Source organism: Ipomoea triloba, chromosome 13 (assembly GCF_003576645.1).
Source record: "Ipomoea triloba cultivar NCNSP0323 chromosome 13, ASM357664v1".
NCBI classification, from domain to species: domain Eukaryota; kingdom Viridiplantae; phylum Streptophyta; class Magnoliopsida; order Solanales; family Convolvulaceae; genus Ipomoea; species Ipomoea triloba.
Genome location: NC_044928.1, coordinates 1082150 through 1094366, shown reverse-complemented (window position 1 = coordinate 1094366; position 12217 = coordinate 1082150). Strand labels below are relative to the sequence as shown.

Below are 12217 nucleotides of genomic sequence, written 5' to 3'. Positions count from 1 at the left end.
TCGACTGTGTTTGTGCTTTACATGCTATTAGTCATGATGTATAAAACTCTTATTTTTAATATAATTTCATCGTTTCAATAAAACAAATAGTCAATGCAAACTACCTACATATACTCCAGAACAGAACTCAAGTGAAGTGTCAACTAGACATTTTCATTTCCTCTTTTAATGAGGATGGCAAAAAGCCAGTTGACTTTACAAGTCAAAATATACATCAATGGCAGAAAAAAGAAAAAAGAAAAAAGAAAAAAGAAAAAAGAAAAAAAAAAGAATACAGTTATATTTACAAGTATAGAGTACAAAATTTCTGAACTTAATTACAGAGACTTTACAAAATTGAAAAAAAAAAAAAAAAAAAAAGAAGAAGAAAAAAAAAGGTTCCCATTATATAGCAGTGTCTTGGAGGTTATGCAAGTATATATAAGCTGTATATACAACTTTTGATATGGTACATTGTGGGAAGGAATTGAATCCTTAAACATTATCCAACTGTACAGCAGCATCAACTGTAACACGGTTAAGTCTAACAGTTCCTAGAATCTCTTCTGGGAGTTCTGATTCTTCTTTTCCCTGAGATTCAAATGTTTAATAGCAACACTTGAGAATGTCAAATGTTCAAGAAACGATTGCTGCAATTGTAAACATTCATAATTATTTTGATGTTGCTTGCCTTCCAAGTAACCTCTTACCTCTAATAGAATCGCGAGATCGACAACCAGGCTGGCTGCATATCCAAGCACAAGCCCGATAACACTCCTTGCAACAGAAGATGAGCCAATGTCCACATCAATCTGGACACAGACACTTATTAGTATGTGGCAAGATACCATGTTAGAATCTACGATTGGACCAAGGTTACTCAACTGGACTACAATGCACATAGGCCAAACCACATTAAAAAACTTAATCCAGTCAATTAGCTAGTCTAACCCATGATCTTATAAACTCATATGTTTCTCTGTTATTTTGTAATGCGGACTCTAAACAATAGACAAGGCGCGGTTATGGAATCTGACCTCAAGAAAATTGTCTTCGCGAACGTAGTAGCATTTTACTGCTTTCCCTAAGAGGCAAGCTTTAGTTCCCACTGCGCGCTTGACCATCCAGTGTCCCTGTCATTACCAGCATGAAGCGGGTGAAGTGCCTGGAAAAAGCGCTTGTGAAAAAGAGAAAAACGCCATCACTGACAAAGCTGATGATACCTCAATGATGCTTGGGATGAGTTTGAATCTTGAATCGCGAAACGTGTCAGTACCTTCCATGAATTTATCTAACAATGTATCCTTAGTGACAGGTTTATCAGCGGCAAAATAAAGAACCATGCTGTAGTTTGGTTTAGCTGGAACCTGAAGATAGAATCACAATATAATTGGTGATATTCATTTTGAAAGTAATTAATTATAGGTCATTTAGCTCATTAAAGTCTAAATTTCCTACACATACCATAAGATTAATGATAAAGATGAATGGAATTTTTTTCGCTGCTTCAGACTGCAAAATAATAAATTAGTGTTAGATATAGATTTAAAGTATAATAAGCTGACAGCAGACATGAAAAATGTCGAATAAAACCACTCTCAGATTACCAATCAATGATTTTACGACTTTGTGATGATAGGATATTTCTCGATTCGTAGAACCTTATATCAAAAGCGCTATACAAGCCAGAATAACGACCATGATATCCAGGTACTATGTGCATTCCCATTACCTGAACAAGACACTTGGGGTGCAATGCAACCTTTGTTAAACAATTCTCTATCTTGTACCAATCAACTGCAATTAGCTTGAACTTGGGATCTCCGCCTTTGACCTGGAAAGATGGTATGACAGTATCAAATCTAAACGACCTCAGTTTCTATAGTAGCTTAATGGTGCTATAAATGTCTATGAATCCACAATCAGCAAGGGTTTTCTAACAACGGCATAATCTGCACATGCAAGCAGATACCTTTGTATGATCTTTTAAGTATGTCTTCCCTCTGATCACGAATCCTGAACCCCCTGGAGCAGTCCAGCAGTTAATGTCATTGTCGTCTTTCCCTTGCTGCATATTACCGACGATATTACTCACAATGACAGGTGTAGTAGGCGAATTCGGATTGGACTCCTTGCTAGTGCTTGTTCCTGCATCGAGTAATCGACTAAGTGTTTTGTTAAGAGTCTTAGCTAGAAAAATGAGATAGAAACATGAGTTTATAAGGTCATGGGTTAGACTAGCTATCTGATTAGACTCAGAAGATACCTGCTGAAGTTCGGCTTAGTGCCAATCTTGCTACTGCCCATGAAGCCTTCTTCGGTTTAACTACTTTTTCCTAAGCAAAATAAAAGTTTTAAGGCTGTATAAAACAATCATTTTACTTATTAATTCCTGGATTTCCTGTCTGTGAGAACAAAACAAATTACAAACCTTGTTAGTGGGTTCCACTTCATCATCACTGTCTTCATCTGATGATGATGAGTCAGAAGCAATTGCATCATAGAACAGATCCACCCCATCTGCACCCTTGAGTGCACTATTTTGTACAAAATCATCAGATTTTTTTGAACGAAATATCACACCAGATGACGCGCGTATACGCCCTGGATTTGCTCCAATATATTCCTTTAGACCTTAAGAAATAGTAATAAGAATCTGTCAGTTTCATCTCATTTAGCATTTGAATAAGAATGAATCTCTACAAAGAAGATACAAGAGAATAGAGCTATTCACCTGCCACTTGACTTAACAGTCCAAACGGAATCGTCTTCTCAAATTCTGAGAAATCATTCTTCTTCCATTTGAACCAGTTCTTAGAGCGTATCTCCACCATCTGTGTCACGAGACATTTTGCAGAATTTGATGATGTGCTTAGATCCCGAATCTCCCATGTGGAAGCTATATTGCAATATTGCAACTACCAGTTAAAACTGAATCCTTACTATTCAACAGTAAGCAAGATAATACGAGTTTGTTTAAGGAATCTATAATATGATTTGCTTAACAAATCAACAAAATGATGCCTTACAGTTTATTTTGGTACGACGATATCCAGATTTTGGAGCCCTATTCTTATGAACAGCAGGAAACTGCAAGATTGCTGCACATTTGAATGAATAAATTTATAATCAATCTGAGGAGTTTCGATAATAATAATTAGCACAAAAAATTAATATTGATTATGCAGTGTGATGGAGTGCACAAGGGTTTATCGAGTATGGATAGAGAGTTCAATAAGCTTACTGTGTGTTCCATCTTGCCCATGAAACCATTGCCGGGAGAACACAAAATCTCTCTTAGATTGCCACCTGCAGAAACAAATCTGAGTAATGGATAACAATAAGCAGTACACAAGAAGCTTGACAATCATCAAGATCGGAAATATGGCAGAGCATAGTTTTTTTCCGGCTAGGGTCACAAGGCAGGGTTTATCCAGTGCACACCTCCTTGGGTAGTGGGGGTTTCTCTTAGCAAAAAAAAAATGCATAATTAATAAATTACCAAGTCAGGTGTCTTGGCTCAAACGTCCCATAAACAACATCATAATGTCCATTCAAGGAAGCAACCAACTCCAGATCACCTGTCAATGTATCCCACCTGTTGGATCACACTATTAGATAAATTTAAAGAGCAAAACTTAGAAACATCTACCTAGAAAAGTGCTAAACATACTCATATCTTTGATGTCGATCAAGATTAAGCACAATATCTAAGACAGTTTCTGCACTTGCTTCAACAACACCAACAGCCTTGACAAGAACAATTTTACCATTCTATATATATATATATATATATATACAAATTAAAAACAAAAAAATGAAATGACGGTTATTTTATCACACCATATTAAGACTACAAGAAATGCCAGTTAATTGTGATGTTTGATACCTTTGCTTCTGCCACATCTTCAAATATTCGAACACCTACACTACAAGAAGCCGATAAAAAAAAGTTACAAAGAAACAAATAGAACTTTTAAAATGAGAAAACTTGAGTCATCTACAGCTTAACAGCCAAAAAAGGACATACCATTTATTGTGCGGACGCATTTCCATTCACGGGCATCAGCTGGATCCCCTCCAACTGCATCATAGTACAGCTCTGATCTGCTATCAATGGATGAGGTTGATGATAGCCGTAAAAGTTTCTCAGGACCTATGATTACAAGAACATTGAAAGATACTTTATTAGCATAGCAGATGGGCAAAACCACGTAAAAAGCTGAATCCAATCAATTAGCTAATCTAACCATGACCTTATAAACCCATATGGTTCTCTCTTATTTTTCAATGTAGGACTCTCAGCAATAGTGAAACGTAAAAGTACTATTTGCAGGAGGAAAAATTAAGAACTGCCAAGGCACAAGAAGAGTTCTCTTGTCATGTCTCCACAAACTAACCTTGTCCTCTTTTTATAAGCTCTTTCAAGCCATTTGCATACCGTCGTACCCTAGGTCGATGTCCTTCAAGGCTAATCCTTCAATAAAAGAAGTAGCCTTAAGTTAGAATATTCCAATTTGTTTTTTTGAAACACTCAAGATTCTTTCCATGGTAGTATTTGTTCTATACTTTCACAATCTTTTTCAGCCAGAATATTCCAATTTTAGTATAGAAGATTATTACTTTTTTGAAGTGACAATTATATGATAGAATTCAAGCAGACTTAAAAGGGAGGACATGAACCATACTCGGACTCTGCGTTCAGCTTATGCATTGCAGCATCACCACTTGAAAGTTCAGCCTCCACCTATAATTAAATTGTCAACTGTGAGACAAACAAGTTGGTCAGGCTATTGACTGAGTAACCAAAAAATTACAGGTTCGACTCTCAGCGGGAGAGACCTATTGGCCTTCTTGGTTTGAACTAGTCGGCTATGGACAACCTAGGCTGGTTTACCTCCTTGTGGTTCTTTGCCGGCTAGGGTCACAAGGTGGGGTTTACCTAGTACACACTCTCAGGTAGTGGGGCTAGGAATAGGAATATGTGCTTGAACCCAAAACCTTGGTCACATTTAGAATCCATAGAGCTAGACCATCCAATTTTTCTTATACCTGTTGCCTTGCATTATCAAAGGCTTCCATCCATTTCTTGGCCTCTGCAGCAGTAGCACAAGCAATCTGTTACCAATTAAAAGTTACTCAAATGTTAAATGGATCAAACTTCTTAAACAAAAGCAAAGTGAAGTGGCAATAGATTTAACTCCACCATGAGTATACAAACACTTCTTCAGGACAGATGAATTGAATAAATAGCAAAATCCAATTCACCTTATAATACCATGAATGCAAGAATTAAAACAAATGATAGTGGATAAGGAATGAAATAAAACACTTACTTCTCCCTTTTTTGTCTCATCCAACTGATTGTAAAACCTCACAACATAAACATCCTAAAACATGCACAAGAAAAACATAAATTAGCCTCAGAAGTTGGAAGGCAAGATAAAGACATCTAAATGCATCAAGCATTTAAATGATAGATAAACTGTGGAGCCTTACCCCATGATTAACTCTTCGTTGGCCTAATCCCTCCACCACAAATGAGTTCCCAATAATACCCCTCCTAACAGGCTTCTGCAACCAGTAGACGCAAACTACAATTTTAGCATTAAATTATGGTTGCAGCTCAGTCATGTACATGAGAAACTTCCTGTTTTAAGAAACAGTGCCATGAGCCTAGTAATATTCCATGACAATTGTTATACCATGGTCTAGGTCCACCTTGCATAGTGAACCCTGGTCCAAAACCACATTTGGATTATATTTCAATTAATAAATTATGTACCTACAACAATTAACATATTATGTATCTACTATTAATAAATTATATACCTATTACAACTACAACAATTAAAATATTACGTACATGTAGCTAGCATATTTACTTGTAGTTCATAAATTATGTATTTCCAATTAACATATTATGTATCTTCAATTTGTTTATAGGTACATAATGCTGTAAACATAAAATACATAATTTGAATCTCGTTTTGAACCAGTTACAATCCCATGATAGCTAGGCAATTGCAGTGGCAATGAGTATTTGATTAAAATGAAGATCACTACCTCGTCCTTTCCCACTAAACAAAATATGTTTTGTTAATGCACAAAGCACAAGAAGCAATGTCTCCGGGTACATAATATAATTTGCAATCAATCCCGAGTTGGAAAAAGCTAATTCAAATACGGAGTAAATTGCAAGAAACTCAACCACAATAGCCACGTCCATTTCCAGGAATTCGAAGGAATTCAATCGGAACAGCTAAACCTAAAACAAAAAATAAATAAAAATTAGGAGGATGCGTTTATGATTAATCTTACAGCGCCGGGACTTTCATGGGGATCGCGCTTATACATCTCAACGAACATGCCGCGGATGACGAGGAAGCGCTGGCGGCAATATTCATGGCCGATTGAATTCACCCCGAGATGGTACACCCAGCCGGAGTACTCGACAGGGGCATTCCCGGCACCGGCAGAACCAGGTCCGCCGCCTCTGAAGTCGGCGCCGCTCTCCGACGAACCGCTGTCATTCCCTACCTTCTTGAATATCGACCCGGAAGCCATTGAAGAGTAATGGGATGAATGGAGGGAGAAAAGTGGAGAGAGGACACGAGAGAGGATGAATCATGGCTTGTCTCATGATTTACGTTAAGCTGAAAGGAATGAGACTGCAAAAACCAGCAGTGGACTAGAGAGAAAATAGGATTCACCTTTTCTTTTCTTTTTTATATTGTATTTACAAATTATCAATTACTCTCTACCCACCATATATGTCAACCTCAAACTTTAACTCAATATTTATATTACTTTTGAAAATTAAATACACAATTATATGATAAAGAATGAAATTTTGAAGTCGAAAAAGGTGGTCGAGTGGGTGACTTTTAGATATTCGAAAGTGATGGACTCAATTCAGAGAATGTTAGTAAGAATCGAACTCGTAATTTTTAGATATGAAAATCATATTCCACCTATCCGATCATCCCTTTCGGGTTAGTTTTTTTTCTTTCATTTACAGGGAATCTCACAATTGCTAAACGAATGTGCTCTTTAGATAAAATCTGCTTTGTGAGTCTAGTTAGCAAGAAGGCTCATAAGTCCACAAAGTGGTAAATTAACCTAGATTGTCCATAACTAACTGACTTAAGCTAAGAAGGCTAGCTAATAGGCAGCTCATTGTGGACTTGTCTCTCTCAATAAGATAAATTTGATTAAGTCATCTTTTGCCTGGTGTGGCTAGCTCAAGTGGTCGATCACCTGACCTAAGTCGGAGTTCGACTCCCACCAATATTGTCTTGGAGTTAATAGGGCTACCCAAGCTAGAGTTTGGACTGTTGGGCTCCCTGAGTTGGCAGAAATGTGGAGATGAATTCCTTGTGAGCAGAGTTAACGACAAAGCTGATTGGAGGGTTAATTGGGTGACTCGTGATTTATCTCATCTAGCAACTCTTGAATAGAAGTTTAAAAATTAATTTGGGCTAAGTTGAAAAACTTAATTTATCAAAAAATAAATAAATAAATTGAAGTCATCTTTTTTGAGAAGCAAGCAAGCCCCCAACTTGCATTGAGAAAACTCTAGGGGAACAAATGAATTGAAACCGAAAATTTTTTAAATTGACAATCGAAAAAGCTCTAGGGGAACATTGTTTCCAAGAAGATTGATGTTTGTTTTGATGATTTTCTAGGCCCTATGTTTAAAAAATGACTTATATTACCATTAAACTACCCTAACAAGTTAATAGTATTTAAACAATTCATATTTTCCTTCAAAACTTAACATAATATATACTTACAAGAAAATGACATTTTTAGTCATTAGTTGTGATCATATTTAGATTTAATCTTTAAATTTTTAATAATAATAATGTTTATTTGAAAGCTTTTTGTATCCATATATAGATTTAATCTTTTTGTAGTGTAGATCTAGCCCTTATATTTTTAATAATAATAATAATAATAATAATATAACATCAATGTTACTATTCAGAGTTAATTTTATTTTTGGTCTTAAATTTACATGTGACAATTCATTTTAAGTCATTTTTTATTAGAATATCCACTTTTGATTATAGTATTATTGTGACATGACCATTTTTTCTTCTTTATCAACAAAACAGTTTAAATATCGTTAAATATAAGGGCATTTCAGTCTTCAGTTATGATTTTTTTTCAAAAAAATAAATATAAAAAATATAACCGTTCAACATACTTTGTATAAATGAAATGGTTTTGTATTTAACGGTTTTGTCGAAGAAGGACTAAAAATGATCATACCACAATAATACTAGGACTAAATGATAATAATGTCCAAATAGAAAATGACTAAAAGTGGACTGTCACCTATAAATCTAAGACTAAAAATAGAATTATCTTATTTTTCATAAGGAATGTCTCAGGAAAAAATAATTATTAAATTACTAATATGTTTTCCAGTTGAGATAATATGTTTTTTTTTATAAAAATTTTAAATATGTAAACGCTTACATGGACAACATAATGAGAGAAATGTCACATCACTTGGAAACCTGCGTCATGTCAGTAGGAAGATAGGGGAACCTGCTAAAAGTTCTAGGTGAATTTTTTTTTTTTGGTTTGCGGCTTTATATATACGATATGAAAGTTCAAGAGTGCAACATAAATAATGGGATATAGTTCATGGTACTAGATGACACTTTAGCCTTTAATTTTCTATTATTCAATGTGCATGGAATTGATAATTCTATTCAATCATTCCTCAACTACTAGTCTACAAACCTTTTCCTATGTACGAAGTTGAATCACCAATTCCAAGTGCTTCATGCCCCATTGAGAATATATGAAAGTATGTAAATCAAGATAACTGGTCAAAAGATGTGCACAATATATCTATCCACTTTTATCCTTTTTCCAAAAAAAGAAAATTTTATTGGTTAGCTGGCTGCATCTAGGCAGGGATGATCTTCTTCCAAAACCAATGTTTTCTCCACAAGAAGATGGTCTCTTCAATGGGGACACCTTTGGTTTCCGGCAAGAACAGGCAGACGAACAGTGTCATGGCCGCAACCCACCCCGCAAAGAAGACGAAAATCCCATACTTGAAAGCGCAGAGGAGCGAGAGGAACGACTGCCCTATCGCGAAAGTGAGTAATAAGTTCACCGCCACCGTTATGCTCTGTCCCGCCGACCGTGTTTCCAGCGGAAATATCTCGCTCGGCACCGTCCACCCCAGAGGCCCCCACGACCACCCAAACGCCGCCACAAACAAACACACCACCGTCACCACCGCCGCCGAGTAGCTCCTCGAAAGCTCCTTCTCGTTCCCCAACTTCACCCCCAAAATGACCGCCACTATTATCTAACAAATCATCATTTACAAACTGATATAATTAGATATCAATTGATTACTTGAAATATGACATTTTTAAAAAGTTAGAAAAAAGTTATTTTAAGTAACTTTTTGAATTTTAATGTTTTGAGCTCAACTATTACCTGACAGATCACCATTTGTACCCCTCCGGCAATGAGCAAAGCTCTGCGGCCCCATCTGTCGACGGTGGCGATGGAAATGAAGGTGGAGGCGACAAGAACGGCGCCGGTCAAAGCGGAGGAATACAGCGAAGCTTTTGATCCAAAACCCATAGTCTGAAACAGCACGGGGGCGTAGAAAAGGATGGCGTTTATGCCGGTGAGAATCTGAAACGCCGGCATGAAAACCGCCATGATTAACTGCGGCCTGTTCTTCCTCTCCAGCATGTTTCTGAAGGGACTCTTGATCGATTTCGCCAGCTCGCTCGCTTCGATTATGTCCTGCAACTCCGCGCCGACGTTTGTTGTCCCGCGCAGCTTCTCCAGCACTTGTCTTCCTTTCTCCGGCGACCCTCGTTCCACCAGGCTGTTTGGGGTCTCCGGGAGGAGGATTCCGCCCGCCGTCATTACAAGCGCCGGCACCGCTGCCAGACCGAGAGAGATCCTCCACCCGTTCGGCTTGATCTTCTCCGTTCCGTAGTTTATCATGTTTGCCGTGAAAATCCCTAGTGTGGTCGCTAGTTGGAACATCATGTTGAGACCTCCTCGGAGATGGGTCGGCGCCATCTCCGACAGGTACATCGGAACCGCCTAGGAATAATTTCGCGGGTAAGAAGACTAGCCGGAAACCTTATTAGCTAGTACAACATTTTTCATTTAAAATTATTTCCACTTTAAAAATCTTAACCAATTTGATCCTCTATTTATTTAGTTATCAATTACTCTTGATCAAATTTGTAAATTTATTATAGTCATTACATATACCATTTTCTCTCTGATTAAAGCAAATTAATTACTGAAATGATTCCTAAGTATGTTACCAAACAACAAATTAAAATGAAACTCCTGCATACATAAAATATAATATACATATACTCCACTCAAATGTGACATCTAATAGTGATTAGTGATGACACCAAAAGTGACAAAAATGGTTACCTGATTCCCGAATCCGATCCCAAAGCCGAGCATGATCCGGCCAAAGATGAGCATGGTTAAGTTTACAGATGATGCGTCTAATGCTGCACCTATCAGAAAGCATAGTCCGCCGGAGATTATACTGGCGCGGCGCCCATACTTCCGCGTCACCGGAGATGCCACCAGCGACGCCACCAGTCCGGCGAGATAGAGAGAAGATGTAAACGCTGCTAGGCTCTGACTGTTGTACTTGCAGTAGTTGTTCTCATGTACATGCATTTTGTTTCTGTAAACTGATGGGAAAAATTTCTCCAGAAATCCATCCATGGATGTCACCCCTCCTGTCATAATAGTTCAGGTTAATTAGTACTAGATAAGTTGCATCATCTTTTTTTAGCTAAGGTTTCTTGATGTGTTGGCCGGCCATGCTACATATACATATGTATGGGGTCAAGTTCCGATGCGATCGCACCATTAGTAATGTAAAAAAACACTAATAGTGTTACAAAATGCAAAAAAAAAAAAGAAAAAAAAAAGAAATGCACCACTAAGTACGTATAAACGCAACACACAGTGTGTCATAATGCAGGTGTGGAGAGCCATGGTATATTTTTTTTAGTGTGTGGTGCATGCGAAAACACACTATTAGATGTGGTGAGGTATAGTTCAATTTTTTTTGTACGTTTCTTAACACTATTGATGTTTTTTACATAACTAAAGGTGCGACCACACATGACATGGCCGCATTGAAACTTGTCCATATATATATATATTATAGCTGCCCTTCCAATAGCCACGGCTGAAAACTCACTACTATTAACATTTGTCTCATAACAAATTTAAATAGATGAAAATTAGTTTTGCACTTTAGCTTATAAAAATGTTACTCTCTGACCACGGTTGCAATTTTGATCACTTTTTTAGAATGTTAATCTCATCCATTTTTCGTTCTCGGATCCCGAAAACACTCCAACTAACTAACAATAAACAGATGAATTTGTGAAGCAGAGTATTGTCGGCTAGAAAAGCGGTTACCTGAAATTCCGACATCATATCCAAACAAAGAACCGCCGACGGCGGCGACCATGCACGCAACCACCACATAACAAGTCACCCTTCCTTGGTACTGCTCCGCCCTCCCCCTGCCCGCCCTGCCGCCGCCGCCGAAAGCCCCACCTGGCATTATATTGCGACTGCTTAGCTTCTTCAATTCCCAGCTCTCAAAGCTTTAAAGGGATAAAAAAAAACAGACAAAAAATCATAATGATAAAGTTAATGTTGAAATGGTTAATCTTCTGTCTGGAGTAAGGTTTTATACCATGCTTCTATCTGTATCCCACATATTAAAAGGAAAAAAAAAAAAAGATTTTTAATCCAATCTGTATATGCAAAAATATAGATAGATTTACCTCTTGCATTATATGTAATAACAGAGGCATTATTTGCTGAGAGACCACAATTAGTAAAATCTTCTGCATGCCCAATTGCCCAGTGCAAGAAATTAGATAATTCTTGTATCTTTATCCAAGGTGCTGACTTTTTTCAAAAAAAAATAAAAAATCCAAGGTGCTGACTTTCTGTGATCTCTAGAGCATTGCGTCAAATGTACCCCTAAATTTTACATCAAAAAGTCAATTAAATATTTGAACTTTAAAAAGTGTAATTAAACATTCAAACATGATTTGGCCAAATCTACTATTTTATATAGAAAGTCTAGGTATTAGCACTTTGCGCCATCTGTATGTACCTTTGAGTTCTCTATTACGTAATGAAAGTTTGTTTTGGTTTTCACCAAAAAAAAAAAAAAAAAAAA

The 12217-nt window shown here is 37.0% G+C and overlaps 2 protein-coding genes across 2 annotated transcripts; both read right to left on the bottom strand.

The window, feature by feature from the left end:
* Nucleotides 1–261: 261 nt before the first annotated feature.
* On the bottom strand, nt 262–6655 carry LOC116002573 (protein ENHANCED DISEASE RESISTANCE 2-like). Its single transcript, XM_031242739.1, has 22 exons — nt 6301–6655; nt 5479–5553; nt 5316–5369; nt 5032–5097; nt 4668–4726; nt 4380–4456; nt 4010–4135; nt 3869–3903; nt 3653–3753; nt 3482–3577; nt 3224–3288; nt 3009–3080; nt 2714–2878; nt 2411–2613; nt 2246–2315; nt 1952–2127; nt 1712–1813; nt 1444–1491; nt 1203–1346; nt 1017–1112; nt 690–791; nt 262–570 (listed from the first exon to the last, which is right to left on the bottom strand). Exons 1-22 carry the CDS (start codon nt 6544–6546, stop codon nt 475–477), a joined length of 2274 nt encoding a protein of 757 aa, XP_031098599.1. The 5' UTR covers nt 6547–6655; the 3' UTR covers nt 262–474.
* Nucleotides 6656–8751: 2096 nt separating this feature from the next.
* Nucleotides 8752–11902, bottom strand: LOC116001921 (sugar carrier protein A-like). Its single transcript, XM_031241880.1, has 5 exons — nt 11814–11902; nt 11440–11630; nt 10426–10745; nt 9451–10077; nt 8752–9316 (listed from the first exon to the last, which is right to left on the bottom strand). Exons 2-5 carry the CDS (start codon nt 11585–11587, stop codon nt 8906–8908), a joined length of 1506 nt encoding a protein of 501 aa, XP_031097740.1. The 5' UTR covers nt 11588–11630; nt 11814–11902; the 3' UTR covers nt 8752–8905.
* Between the last annotated feature and the right edge of the window lie 315 nt (nt 11903–12217).